Source organism: Ammospiza caudacuta, chromosome 5 (genome assembly GCF_027887145.1).
Source record: "Ammospiza caudacuta isolate bAmmCau1 chromosome 5, bAmmCau1.pri, whole genome shotgun sequence".
NCBI lineage: Eukaryota > Metazoa > Chordata > Aves > Passeriformes > Passerellidae > Ammospiza > Ammospiza caudacuta.
In genome coordinates this window covers 2,482,817-2,496,863 of record NC_080597.1, presented here as the reverse complement: position 1 = coordinate 2,496,863, position 14,047 = coordinate 2,482,817, and the positions used below count along the sequence as shown (strand labels likewise).

Genomic DNA, 14,047 nt, shown 5'->3' with positions numbered 1-14,047 from the left:
TGGAGTTTTTTTTTTTGCTAGCAGTTATGAAAGACAGTTGTAATGCTTAGAACTAAAATAAGCAACTGGATGACCATTGGTTAAAAATATAAAAATCACTTTTTGTAAGAATATTTTATATTTATTATGTCTTTTATTGAAACTTTTGAGGCTTACACCTAAAACCAGCTGTTAGAACTTTTCTATGTTCCTCTACAGGGGTTTCAGTGAGTTATTGAAAACCCCAGCTGTGCACAAACACACAATACACACTCTCACATGGGCTTGCTCGACTTTATTTTCCTACTACCTCTTGAAAACAGGGTGGGAATTGTGACCAATTCAGTCTGATGGCAGTGTGTTTCCATATATCTCTGTATTGTTTTGTTTAAGGGGCTGCAGCAGGTCCAAAACAGTAGGGACACACTGCTTGCTAAATTAGACCAAAATATTTCATCCAACTCAAATATTTCCAGTCTATAATGTTTTGGAATAAGAGAGTGATTATTCTGTCTTCAACAGTGTAATTCATTGTCAAGAAAGGATAACTGTCAATGTGAAATGTAAAATTGTTGTTATTGCTTGGTTAGCCAAGCTTGTCAGTATGATGGGCAGGATTAAATGGGGGGAATTGTCTATGTACAAGATGCAAAATAGTAAAAATTATTTTCCTTTCACTTGCACCAGATAAAATTTAGAAATGTGATGTGGTAAGCATTAATTTAGGAAAATGTATAAGTCTTATAGTTGTGCCATACCAGAAATGCAAGGAATCAGTACAACTTAGAAATCAAGTCTAAAAGCTATTGCCTTAATCTCAAAATCATGGAAGAGCAGGTTGGAATACTCACTTCTCTTGTTTTATAATACTGTCATCTACCTGTAGAAAATAAATCCCCCTGAAAGTCTCTCTGCTTTGAGTACCACTGCTTCTAGGGGTGGTATCACATTTATAGCTTTTCATTACTTTGCCAAATACCAATTTCCCTTTATGTTAAAAGCATAAAAAAAAAAAATGAAAATTTCTTTCAGTGTAATTGAGGCCTTTCCTCCTTTTTACCAGTATCTGTAACCCATGTGGATTAGTCTCTTACTCTCTGGATTTGAAATGTCCTGTGTACTTAAATTAGGTATTTCCACTTGTGTTTAATCTCTGTAAATAGTGTCAGAACCTACTTTGCTTATAGCACATGATGGGACTCCAGTCCCTGCATCCTCAACTCTCACATTCTTGGTCACAAAGAGCTCAGTATTGTACTCAACAATAAATAATAAATTTATTAAAAGGTTGCACAGGTGACTTTTCAGGCAGACTAAAATTCATGAGTAATGAAGGTAATTTATATTCTGCTGCAATAATATGGCTGTTAAATAGGTGGCTTTCTTGTCAAGAATCAAGAATATTCAGTCACCTTTTGGAAATAATTTGTTTTTGTACTGCTGTTTCCTTTGGCCATGCTCAGAAATTCTCACCTTACACTTTCTGATGGTTTTGTATTATGCTTTCAGAATTTTTGTTGTTGTTGTTGTTGGAGTTCAGAGAGGGGGATAAAAACCTGCGAAGACTTGGCCCACAGATACCCAGCCATATGATTTCTTCTATGTCTTAGGGCCAAATAAATGGTTGTCCACAACCCTTTTCTTTTTAAACCACTCTGCTGGCTCAAGGTTTGCAGAGTTGGGAGAGAGATTCAGTAGTAGTAAAAATGTTGGAAGAACTCCTGTAAATCAAAGTTGGAGCTTCTAGAAAACCAAACATTACTTCAAAATGTCTTTTAAGCAAAGACATATTACTTATTTTCTAATCTGGATTTAAACAAACTTTGAGCCGTTCAACAGAAACTAATTCTGGCACTGTCTGTTACTGGTCAGAAAAGAAAAATTTGAAATGTTCAAATTTGAAAATTTTGAAATTGTAGGAAAGGTATTAGGTAGAGGATATGAAGTGGTTCAGATCCTGATAATAAAAATGCATACAAACCTGTGTGTTCTTAATAAAATATTTGAGCTTCAGAGAAATTTTTCTTTTATTAATTTATCAGTTGGCTCTATTTGATTGCTTGGCTTTGGGCCTTATTATTTCTCTCTTTATTGAGATCTGTTTTAGTATAACCACTCTGGACAAAATTTAATGTAGAGGGAGAACAACTTCTTGTGTCAGTCCTGGTTTTCTGTTTACATATAGTGGAGATGATGGAATAAGTGCCAGGGGCAGCTTGTTTAGGGCTTTTTCCCTGCCTTGAACAAAGAGAGCATCATAAGCTTCTTAAGGTACCTGTTATTGCCTGATTAACTTACCAGCTGATCAGACTTTGCAGTGGATAAAAAGCAACAACAACAAAAAGGTCCTCTGTCTACAACAAGAAAAAATAAGATGAAAAAAAAATACTCCTCCAAATGTAGAAGTTAGGTTTTTTCCTAAATAATTTTGGGCAAGAAATACTAGAAGGCATCAGAAACTCATTCTGTTGCATTTCTGTCTATGAAAGAAAACATTGCTATGCAAATTCATGGGGAGTGCATATAAATACAAAGTGAAAGATCATGAATGCTCCTTCACACACTTTGTGTAACCATGCCTGAAGCAGGTATTGCTAAAAGTTTCTGCTAAAGCAATTATTGCAAAAATAGGAGGAGAATTGTGCATCAAGTGACTTTTCAGTTTTCTTTTGGAGAAGGAAACCACCTGTTTTCATCATTTTCCCCTTATTGTTAGGAAAGTCTCCTTTTTAAGACGAAAATCCCTTTTTTTTTCTGTGTTGCACACTTCTCTGAAACACTAAATGTATGCAATGTGTAATAAAGTGCCTATTTTGACATTTGCATGTTTAGCAATAAATACTAATCATTACAGAAGATGTCTGACCAGTTCCAAAATAGTTTCACTCCTGTGTATGGGGGTGGATAAATGCAACAGGTAATGATTCAAAGCTCCAAAGGGTATAAATCAATGCAGTATATAAAGGCATTTTGTGATACGTGAACATGAGTCTATTGACAGGCTGGGAATGCTTGTATCTTTTTAATGTACACTGAGTTATTAAGTCTATAGTTTAAAAAGTTTTCTGATAAAGGTTTGTGTTCCTGCTGCAAAATCCAATAATCCTTTTCATTTCAATACCATGCAAAGCCAAACTTGTTTTAAGCTTTTTTATTTTTAAAAAGGGAGAGTATTGGTGAACAAATATTACATTGGTATTAAGCATTTACCTTACTTTTGATATATTTGTTTGATATTATTAAACTTTTCAGATGTTGGTATTACTGAATGATGGAATATATAAAAAGCATGGGTTAAAATGTAATCTACTGCATTATTAGAAAGAATTAAAGTAGAGGCTATATTTTACAGTGTCGTCTTTCAAATCTAGCCATGCTGTAAACTGATGTTTGCTGTATGCTCCTCCTGATTTGAAATAGATGAAAGAGAATGAACCTTTAATCACCATGGTTCACACTATGATTGAGAACTCGGCGCTAAGACCGCAACTGTACCATCAAGTAAGGTCTTGGAGAGTGAATGAAATTGCTTTATCATCTGCCAGAATTTTCCTTAGTGACAGTTTTGGTTGTCCCTCAGATTTATCCATGACATTGGTGTTTCTCTCCTTTGCTTTGGACACCCACAAGTCATCCATGCTTCCCGAAGCGCTGCAGTATCGTTGGCATGGCTTCCGCTGCCTTTTCGTTGTTTACTATTCAGTGTTCACTTCTGAGTAACTCCTCTCTGTCTAGACTATTTAATTAGCTGGTGCTTTATGCAGGTGTCCAGTAAAATTCATGAAACTTCCAGTGAGCTTCCAACATTTGTCTTAGCATGATTCTCTGCAATTAGTGTTCAAAGGCGCTTCTTTCTTTTGACCACTACAAAAGCATGTGAGCGGTGTTTTCCTGGTCATTTCTGGCAATTTTGTTTCGTTCTAGGGAGTGGATTTACAAGTTTTTTGTTTGCACCTACCTAGCCTTTAGCCACTGAAGAAAGAAAGGATCAAAATTACTTTGATCTGGGGCCTGTAAATCCAAAAGGCAGTGTCTGTTCATAAAGTCACAGCAGACTTTACTGTGCACACTTAGAGAGTATCTGGTGCTGGTTGGCAATGGTGAGATGGAAGAAGAATCAGAAATGTGAATGGAAATATTGTCTGGGAGTTGAGACCTGCACTAACTTATGAGCATGGCCAATCCCTCTCTGTTGGTGCTGGGGCTGAACTGAGCAGCCCCTGTCATGCCAGGGGGTGTTTGAGAAATTTCTTGCCTCAACCACAGGGAAGGTGTTGTTCTCACAAGGGAATATCTGGCCAGTTCCCTTGCATTTATGTTTTTGCCCTTGTGAGCCAAAATTACGTATAAAGGTTGCACAGTTTGAAGAAAAGGAGATGTTCTGCCATGTAAAACAGATGTTTATTACTTCCATGTTTCTAAAAAATGCTGCAGTTTAATCGAATGTTTAATTTTTTTTAAAAGTCAACTCCACATCGTAAGTTTGCTTCCGATCCAGAAATGTTGCCAAAAATAATCTCAGTTTTCCAAAGGAAGTTGGGATGTGAGTGACTGATTGCATGACCATCCAATTTGTGTTCCTACATGCAAAACAGGAGCTTTAACTTGGAACCTGGAGGGGAATTGGAATATTTGGAGGGGAATGAGAGAAGTAAGGTGCCCTGGAGCCCTAAATGACATTTTAGGGGTTTGTTGTAATTTTGACTGTTAGAATTTTTTTAAAGCAAGTAAATTTTGTGTGATAGAGTATGTAAGATAAATCAGTGGGAGTATAATGAGCAGAGGTGTTGTAGACATGTCAGGGGAAACTAGCCCAAGATTCTAATATTAAATGGACATATTTTATATAGTTGTGCCTGGGCTAATCTGCTCCTGCCTTTGGGGATACCAATAAATTCCCCAGTGCTGCCCTGGCCAAGCTCTGCTGCCAGCTGCAGTGTCTGCCTTCACCTTGCAGGCACATTTGACTGAATAAACACTTCTTTGGCATTCTTGTCAGAGAAGCAGTGACTCTTAACAGGTCCTGAGGACTGAATAACCTGTTGCCTCTGGAGATGTGGTCTCTTCAGGGCAGAGGGTTTGTGACATGCTGAAGGCTTCTGCAGAAGCTGCCTTAGCTGAGGAGTCACAACATCTTCTGCTTCTGTGGATAAAGTTTTCCTGTGTGAGATGTTTCATTAACTGGCTTTCTGGAGAGGCTAAAAATACACTCCAAATTTCACTGTCTAAATAGTCTTCTAAACTTTTGTAATGCAAAATCAACCCGTTTAAAATTCTGGGAACTTCATTTAAAGTCTAAACAACGTATAATTTCTTACTCAAATGATATAAATTTATTTAACAATCATCTTTCCTGCTGCAGTTTTAAAGCCATGTAAATAATTGGGAGAAGCCTCTGTGCAAGTGAGTGAAACTTGTTTTGTTGTCAGGATGCTAAAATAGTTTGTGATGACTGCAACCATTCCTGTGAATAAAGGGAAGGATCTTTCTCAGCTTCAGTTTATTCAGAGCTCATTTAGAGTTAAGCAAAGGAAAGCAAGAAAAGTTTGTATTTAATTTGTCTTGCTTCCTTTTTGTAATGATTAATGGTTCTTTAGTAAAGCAGCAAGAACCTCTACTTTTCAAATGTGTTATTTATAAGGCACTTTTGCTTGTGATTTGTTACATCTTCAGAGTTATTTAAATCACTTGACTTACTTACATCAGTCTGCTCTGCAGACTGTGCTATAAATTCTCAAGTACAGGCCATGGAAATTATTCCATATGTACAGACAAGAAAAAAGTTTTTTATAGACTAGACCCATTTCTCCCTTGGTTTGGGGTCTTTTGCTTCTTTCTAATACTAGATGAGGAATTTTAATCTTGTTCTCCAATCTTTTACTCTAAAGCAGTACAGGCTGACTTTAAAAGCAAAGTTTTCCTCAATTCCTCTTATATGTCTGAGTTCCCTTTAGGAAGAAAAATAAAAGTCTGAGCCCAACAAGCTAACATCCAGGTCTTGCCATGGAGAATTGTTCTTAATAGATTAAAAACACAGAAAAATAGCCCTTAAGTTTTTTATTCCTGTAATGATAGGGAGGTTTTGCTTACGGCTTGTTATTATTGTTATAGGAGCTGCATGTATTTAAATTGTTATGCATGTTAGATTTTGAGATGTTTCAGGTTGTGTTATGAACACAAGGTGATGTTGTTCGAGCTAAAAATCTTGTCTTTTCAATTTGTATTTGAAGTGTTTGGTGTCACAGAATTCAAAATTAGAGGGGAACCTTGCTTAATGGGGCTAAATGCCCATGTGCCCTGCTTCCTGACAGCAAGAAGTATTCTAAAAACCAAGAAGTAAACAAAAGAGCCTTTTGCAAGTCTTGATTTTAATCTTGTGCTCGACAACAAAATGTCCTAGGTTGTCTTAATTTCCTTTGCGCAGCATCCTGCAGAGGTACATATCATGCTTTTGGGGTGTGAAATATCTTCCAAGATATTCATGGAATCAAAACAGTAGGTGGAATCTAGAAATAGCTTACAAAGTAATGAAATAATGCTGTCACTTCAATGTTTTTAATATCAACTACTTAAATAGTTCAACCTCTTGTGTCCCAGGGTGTCGAGCACAGGGCATCTCTCCCTTTCTGGGAATCATCTGCTCCTGGTGTGTGACAGAGGTGGGGACTGTACAGGTAGTGACAAATGATTCCTAAGCTAAGAGGGAGGTTCAGTCGAGGTCATTTTGCTTTTTCACACTCAAGATAGCACATCTGGCCAAACTGTGGTTGCGCAGCTTGTCTTTGAAAAATGCTGAGTTCTGTTTGTGGCTCTCAGGGTGCCGCTCCCTCAAGACTGGGAAGTTTTTGGTGTTAGGAGGAATGGATTTGGTGTGTTTGAACAGGCAGAGGGAGGCCAGCAGCAGCTCCTGTCCCGGCTTCAGTAGATGGCACTCTTGCTCTGGAGTTCTGCCCTGGCAGAGCCTCTGCAGGAGCGACTTGGCACCAAGGACATTTTGATAACTTGGTCACTGGAGCTCTGCTAATGCGTTTTCCAGGGTTCTGAGGCTGTTGTTTTCCAGGGTTCTGAGGCTGTTGCCCTTGCCTGAGGTGTGTAGTTGTGTTTTGCCTGCCACATCTCCCCCATCCCTCCCTCTCACATTCACTGGTGGGCTGGGAGAGTTGGCGCTGTTTTTGTCAGGGATGGATTCAGTTATTCATAGTATTTGGGCCATTTCTGTGCTAATCCTGGGCAAAATGTTGCAGCGGAAATGTCAGGACGAGGTGGCTCCCAGCAGTGCCTGTTGTGTGGAGCTGGTGCTGCTGACCGAAGCAAGAAGTCGGTAGCGGTTTGAAAAGTGTCATAGGATTTTAATAAGAAGAATTAGCACGGCTGTAGTGTTCTTTGAAAAACTGTTATCCTTGTCTGAATACTTAAAATGTATTCCCTTCAGGAGGTACAGAGGGGTAGGGATGCTGAATTGGCAAACTGTTTTAAACTTGGCTATAATTGAGGTTGAAATGACAAAAAAATAAATGTCTCTCTTTTTAAAAAGTATGAAAAATACTGGCTTGAAAAAGCAATATATTTTTCCAGCCAAGCCACATAAAACGCTGAGCAGTGACTTGGAAAGGTGTATTTATCTAATATGGGATAATCTTCCTTCTGTAAAGTCTTCCTGTTGTGAAATATAACTAGGTTTCCTCTGTAAGTTAAATACATTTGGCCATGTTTATGAGTTTTATTTAAATATTTCCATTCCTCATTTTTCTCTCATTGTGATAAAATCAACAGTAAAACAACACAACTCTACAATAGTGGGAGTTTAAACAGCTATCTCAATTTGTGTGACATTCATGAGGTGCAAAAGTGCTGTGGCTTTTTTCATGTTCCAACATTCATTTTCATGAAGTGTCCATTTCAAAGAAAGTTATTCTGTGTTTTTAATACACTATTCATACTTCTGAATTGTCACCAGGTACATTTGCATGAGGTATGTGGACATAATATCGTGAAATAAAACACTTGAGTGTGTTGAAGGTTTATTTTATGTTTGGAATGCTTGTCTCATGAACCTTTCCCTAGTCCTTTTATTTATAAGTGTCCCTTAACATGGACTTGTGTCTCAGTAGTCTTCCTTGTACTATTAAGTCACAATTACCTAATTCTGACAGACACATGGAAGGAAAGAATCTCTGTTGGGACTCTGTATACCCAATGTTTTTTAATTAAATAGAATATGAAGGTTGATAGTGTTATGTTCTTACTTGCTGTATAGGCTATAAAATAGTTACTCTATGTGAGAGTTCACTCTGAAATGGGCAGCTGCCTTTTTCCTTGTAAAATACTTAAAAATCTTGTTCCTAGTCAGTAACAGATTGAAAAAGTTAAGAACTTTATGTGAGGAGCTGTATCAAAGTAGTTCGAGGTACTGTACATCCTTCTAGCACAAGGTGACAACTTTGCCTAGGTCCAAAGATAGAATAGAAGAGCTTCTATTTGTGGCATTTCTGGTGATGCTCTGCTGGAGGAGAGGAAATCCTAGGAAAAGTAGGAAATCCATATGAAAAATCCGTATGAAAAGTGATGGCACTTATTGGACATATCTCTAACAAAATATTTACAACAAAATATGTTGTAAACATGGGTCGTTCTGCTCTGGTTTTGGCTTCACCTCAGATCACCCTGCTTGTGAAACACCTGACCTTAGTGGGCCTAGAATGGATAATTCAGAGTAGAATGAGCCCCTCTGTTTAGAATTCATATGACAAAACTTAGGCACAATGATGCATCATTATTTAGATGTATTCTGACAATTTCGTCTTCCTCCATAATCCATGTTTGATTGAGTTGTACATCTTTGAAACTGCAGTTTGCATTAGAAACAGCCTGTTAATTTACTGCAGCTCTGCTGACAGTCTGCTTGACATTCCATTTAGTTACCCTCATTAATGTATATTGACTAAATATGTATTGTTCAGTGTGGCAGGTTTAGCTTTCAAGCAAAAGCTGATTTCTGTGTTAAAACTCTTAAGCTGAACATTAGTTTTCATTTTCACAGTCCAACTAAGTTGTTTTATGGCAATATTATTCTTCCTTATAGTTGACACAAGAAGAATGTAGGGGTACACTATACAAATATAGAACTGAAGAGCTGGACATTGATGTAAGTCATTTGTATTCCTTCTTCCTTGTAAATGTTGGTATTTGTCTCTTGATAATAATTTTCCTCTTGACTTTTGGGTTTGAAACTCCACATGATTGCCAGCAGAAAATGCATCATGATATAGAGGGAAATGTCTCTGTAATAAGCTTCTAACTTGCAGGAAATACTACATTTTAGGCTGAAATTTTAACTATTTGATACAATCAGCTGAGAAACCATGGGACAGAGTGTGAGACTGTGAATGTATAAAATATTTGTAATTTTGTAATACTAAGCAATATGTAAATTAAAATAGAATGTAATACCTGTTATTAAGTTGTAAAGATTTAGCTGTAGAATCATAAATTATGTTTTGAGCCATGCTGCTTCAAGCTATAATAGCACTTCATATTTTCTTAGGAGGGTTTCTTAAATAATTTGAAAATTATTAAGACTGATGCTTACATAATTTTAGAATTCTTAATTTAATTTGTGTAATGATTTGATCAAGTTAGATTTTGATTACTGAGGATGCAAATAGAAAAATGCTAATTGTGGTAATTTTCTGTTCTACCCTAGGCTAAGCTTAGCCGTTTATGTGAACAGGACAAAGTTGTGCAAGCACTGGAGGAGAAGCTTCAACAGCTACACAAGGAGAAAGTAGGACAATTGTATTTATTACCTAAAGTGGATGTTATTTTACATGCTTATTATCAGAACACTGATAGCTGAAATAAAAGGAAAATCAGCCCAATGATGCAGCGCATTAAAAATAATTCTTTTTATTACAATAGTACACGCTTGAGCAAGCTTTGCTCTCAGCAAGTCAGGAGATAGAGATGAATGCAGATAACCCAGCAGCCATACAGAACGTGGTCCTGCAGAGGGATGATTTGCAGAATGGACTGCTCAGCACCTGTCGGGAGGTGTCCCGAGCCACTGCAGTAAGTACCACCTTCTTTCCACCAAAACCTCATCAACTGTAAAATTATTGTGTTCCTATTCCTAATTGCATTGGTTTTTTTCACTGCATCCCAGCAAAAACTCTGGTTTTTTTACTTGCTTGTGTTGCTGTCAAAGGTGAATGGAAAATTATTTTCTCACTGCATTCATCAAGTGAAATAATCCATGATTATTTCATTGCAGTGAAAGGTGATTCATCATCATCATCTTTCTCTAATTTTTTTTTTTTTTGACCAGGAATGGGTGTATACTGTCTTAATTGGTGTGGTAATTATCTTTGAAATATGAGAAATTGATAACAGAAGATAACGATTTCTTTGTTATCAAGAAATTGATAGCAGAAATTGATAACAAAAAATGCAAATAAGCTATTTCATGTGATGGCACAATAGTGTTGAGCACAAACTGTATTCCACTTATTTTAAGCAAAGGCAGCTGCAGGACTGCCATAGTCTCTCTCTAATATTGGGGCATTGCATTTAAAAGATCTTTCAAATTATGCAGTTCCAAAAGTTTTTGGGTTTTTTTGTTTTTTTTTTTTAACGGATAGGGAGGAAATTGCTGTGTACTGTCCTTTTCTACTTTGTGATGACAGTGAATCATTTTTGCCTACTTAGAGCTATTTCCAAAAAGGTGTCAGATTCCAGGGGGTAGCTGTGGTAAAACCAGACAGGATGTCAGCCCTGAAATCCTGGTTGTAGTCTGAGTGTTGGACTTCTTGTAGCAGGAATTGGTTGGACACAGCAAAGGGAACAAGGGGAAAGGAAATCCTCCAGACACACTTTCCCTCATTAACTTTCCAATTTATTCTAAACGAGTAAATTGCTTGATGTAGGCTGCAGAAGTGAGACTGTGGGGCTGACCTCAAAGAAGAATAATTTCTTTTCCACCTTTTCCTTGTGGTGTTTGCAGCTGCACATGAGTAGAGCAGTGTTGTGTTGGCAGCTGAATGAGTTGCATTTCCCCTGCATAATGCTCTGCCTGTGCACACACATGCTGTGCTCTCACACATGTGTATTCTGGGTGATAAAAGAGACAAATTTGCATCCATTTTTGTGGCTTTTCTGCCTCGCTGGAAAGACAGCTTAAGATCCACATGCCTGCTGACTATAAAGGCATTTTCTGAAGAATTTGCCCACACCTGTCTTCTTTGTTAGTGCTGTTTGTTTGAATTTTCAAAATGCTTGTTTGAATTTCATTCAGTATCATTAGAAAATCAAAAAGCTGTTTAAACATTGCATTCCCTAAATTATGTATCTGTTTATTTATTGCTGGTGTCTATTTGTGTTACATCCTGAAGTTTTATGCCACTGGAAAAAGAAAAAAAAAAAAACTTTTTTTTTTTAATTGAACTGTATCCCTAATTCTTTACATTTGTTATATACTTAGGAACTGGAAAGAGCTTGGAGAGAATATGATAAATTGGAGTATGATGTAACTGTAACAAGGAACCACATGCAGGACCAGCTCGATCGGCTTGGAGAAATTCAGGTGTGCCAAAGATCTTAAAATAATACACTCAGTTCACTTGGACTTTGTATGAATTTTAAAACTATACTAATGAAAAAGTGGGACAAATGCTGAAGTAACTTACAAACTTTTAATTTCTTTTTCTACCTTGTAAGTTCTGAAGAAATCTTCAGGTTTTCCTTTTTTTTTTTCCATATGATAACACTGATATTCCTTTGTCTGGGAGCTTTCTTTTTTTGTTTTGGTGAGCAGACATTTTTGTTTGGCAGTTGCTCCAAAAGTTGAAGTTATTTTCATTATCTTTACCAAATTAAAAAAAAAGAAAGAAAGAAATAAAAATCACTGTTATAGAAGCATTATATCCTAGATTAAATGATACATTTTTAAGTTTGCTATTTAGTGGCCATATTTGCTGTTTATTTGCTGGCAGACTGAATCAGCAGGGATACAGCGTGCTCAGATTCAGAAGGAGCTCTGGAGAATTCAGGATGTCATGGAGGGTTTACTTAAACATAAACAGCAAAGAAGCTCTTCTGAGGCAGGTAAGCAATACAGAATGACAGTGGATCATACATATATTTTAAATAAAAGCTCCATCATTGCTTTTGTATGTTTGCAAAAATGACACCATGACTAAGAAGAGAACAAAGTAAATACTACTTTAAATTGGTGCTTGGTGTATTTGGTTGATAGCAACAGGTTAGAGTTCATATTTTTAAAGCTGTTTATTGAAAACCATTTTTCTCTTTTTTTCCCCTGCACCTTCCCCCAAACAGGCATCATGGTATCAAGGACATTTTCTTCTATTAAATATAAAAATGAGGTATGGTTTTAGCATATTTACTATTTTAGCATTATGGAAGTTGTAACATGGCTATGATAAAAACAAGTGTTATTGTGAATATTTTAAGGATGTCTGAAGGATGTATTCAGTGTGTTTCTGTAAAAACACCATATTATGAACTAGTTTTAAAGACTGATAGCTCCTCTAGTAATTCTAACACTCATTTGTACTGTGTCTCTGTATTCTCACTGGTATGTTTCTCTTTTCCATTTCTTACCTTTTCCTCTCCCTAGGCTCTTAACATAGAAATATGAACCCTGATTTATGTTTTCTACCCACCACACTTTTCATGGGAAGAAATACATTGCTTTATATGTTTATTCAGATATTGAGCCTGGTTCTCAGATGGCCAGAGCACCCACAAGAAGAGCTGAGACTGTGGGAGCTCCCAAATGTTGAATTCCTCTGAAAATCTGGCTGGAAATTACAGTTTTAAAGGGACATTGTCATGGTTATCTAAAGTGTGTGCAATATCCATCTGGCTTACAGAACTTTCTAAAAGTCTCATTTATGTAAAATCTTTCAAAATATAATGGATTTAATTTTTAAAAGTATGATTTAGAGAGTTTGTACCTGTCCAACAGAAAGCACAGGTGCTAGATTTATTTTTTTCCTTCTTGTTAAATGTGACATTGTCCCTTTAACTGCAAAATCTATAGCTGCTGTAGCCATGGTAATATATTTTTCTTTTTAAGTTATAAATAACTGTACCAGGTGCTCATGTCTAAATAAGGTGACTATTCTACAATCTTTAGGAAGAGGAAGTAGTCCCACCTCGTCCTCCACTCCCTCGGTCCTATGACTTTACAGAGCATCCTCCCATAATCCCCCCTCTGCCCAGTGATAGCAGCTCCTTGCTCTGTTATAGCAGGGGCCCAGTACATCTGACAGAAGAAAAGAAGATGTACCAAGTTCAAGGATATCAGAGAAATGGATCTTACTGTGTAAGTGGCTTAAACTGCCACGTTGTTCTTGAAGCATCCTCCCTCCTTTGCACAGCCGCCGTTTTTGTTTACTCATCTGGCTACTTCTGTGTTATGGTTTCACTTTTATTTGGTTTTGTTTAGAGCTGCATCATTTGCTCTTCACATTCTCCTGTCATCTGTTCTGTACATATATAAAATGTCTTAAGACTTAAATGTCATAAATTTGGATTCTCCTGACTAGTTCTTTAAAAAACTCTGGGCTCAGCTTTTGAAGCATGTACCAGTTTGTTTCCAGAAGATCATTAAAGAAAAACCACAACTCTGCCTTTTTATGGCAATTTTTTCTGATTGTCTGCAAATGTTGTTACTCAAATTAATTACCAGAAAACACTTCTGCCATACCACTTGAAGGATGGAAAACTGTCTTCAAGTGAGAGCAGAGTTATCACAGAATAATTGGTTTGAGTCTTAAGACATAAATGCTTGCAGCAAAGTGCCTGTTTATTTACCTCATGCCTTGCTGTTCCTCAGGGTCCTGATTATAGGCTTTATAAGAGTGAACCTGAGCTAACTACAGTAGCAGAAGTGGATGAGTCTAATGGTGAAGAAAAAACAGAACCGGTTTCAGAATCAGAATCTTCTACTAAAGGTTTGTCCCCAGGCACGGTGTTTGCAACCTTTCAGCTTTCTCACAAGGAGTGCAGAGCTCAGCTGTGTTGTAGGAGCTGCCTTAAGGTTTGT

At 37.0% G+C, this 14,047-nt stretch overlaps 1 protein-coding gene across 7 annotated transcripts in view; it reads left to right on the top strand.

The window, feature by feature from the left end:
* PLEKHA5 (pleckstrin homology domain containing A5) overlaps positions 1-14,047 on the top strand; it is a 156,726-nt gene that overhangs the window by 126,083 nt on the left and 16,596 nt on the right. For 5 of the 7 annotated variants that reach the window (XR_009274805.1, XM_058806053.1, XM_058806052.1 and 2 more), the window contains 7 exons: positions 9,062-9,124; positions 9,683-9,763; positions 9,898-10,047; positions 11,456-11,557; positions 11,967-12,078; positions 12,313-12,359; positions 13,838-13,955. Coding sequence is in view for 6 of the 7 variants with exons in the window: in XM_058806053.1 (XP_058662036.1) it covers positions 9,062-9,124; positions 9,683-9,763; positions 9,898-10,047; positions 11,456-11,557; positions 11,967-12,078; positions 12,313-12,359; positions 13,838-13,955 (673 nt within the window). In the remaining variant the exon portion in view is untranslated. Of the gene's footprint in view, positions 1-9,061; positions 9,125-9,682; positions 9,764-9,897; positions 10,048-11,455; positions 11,558-11,966; positions 12,079-12,312; positions 12,360-12,613; positions 12,823-13,135; positions 13,325-13,837; positions 13,956-14,047 lie in introns of those variants that run through there. The other 2 variants (XM_058806059.1, XM_058806056.1) reach the window with 2 other exon arrangements.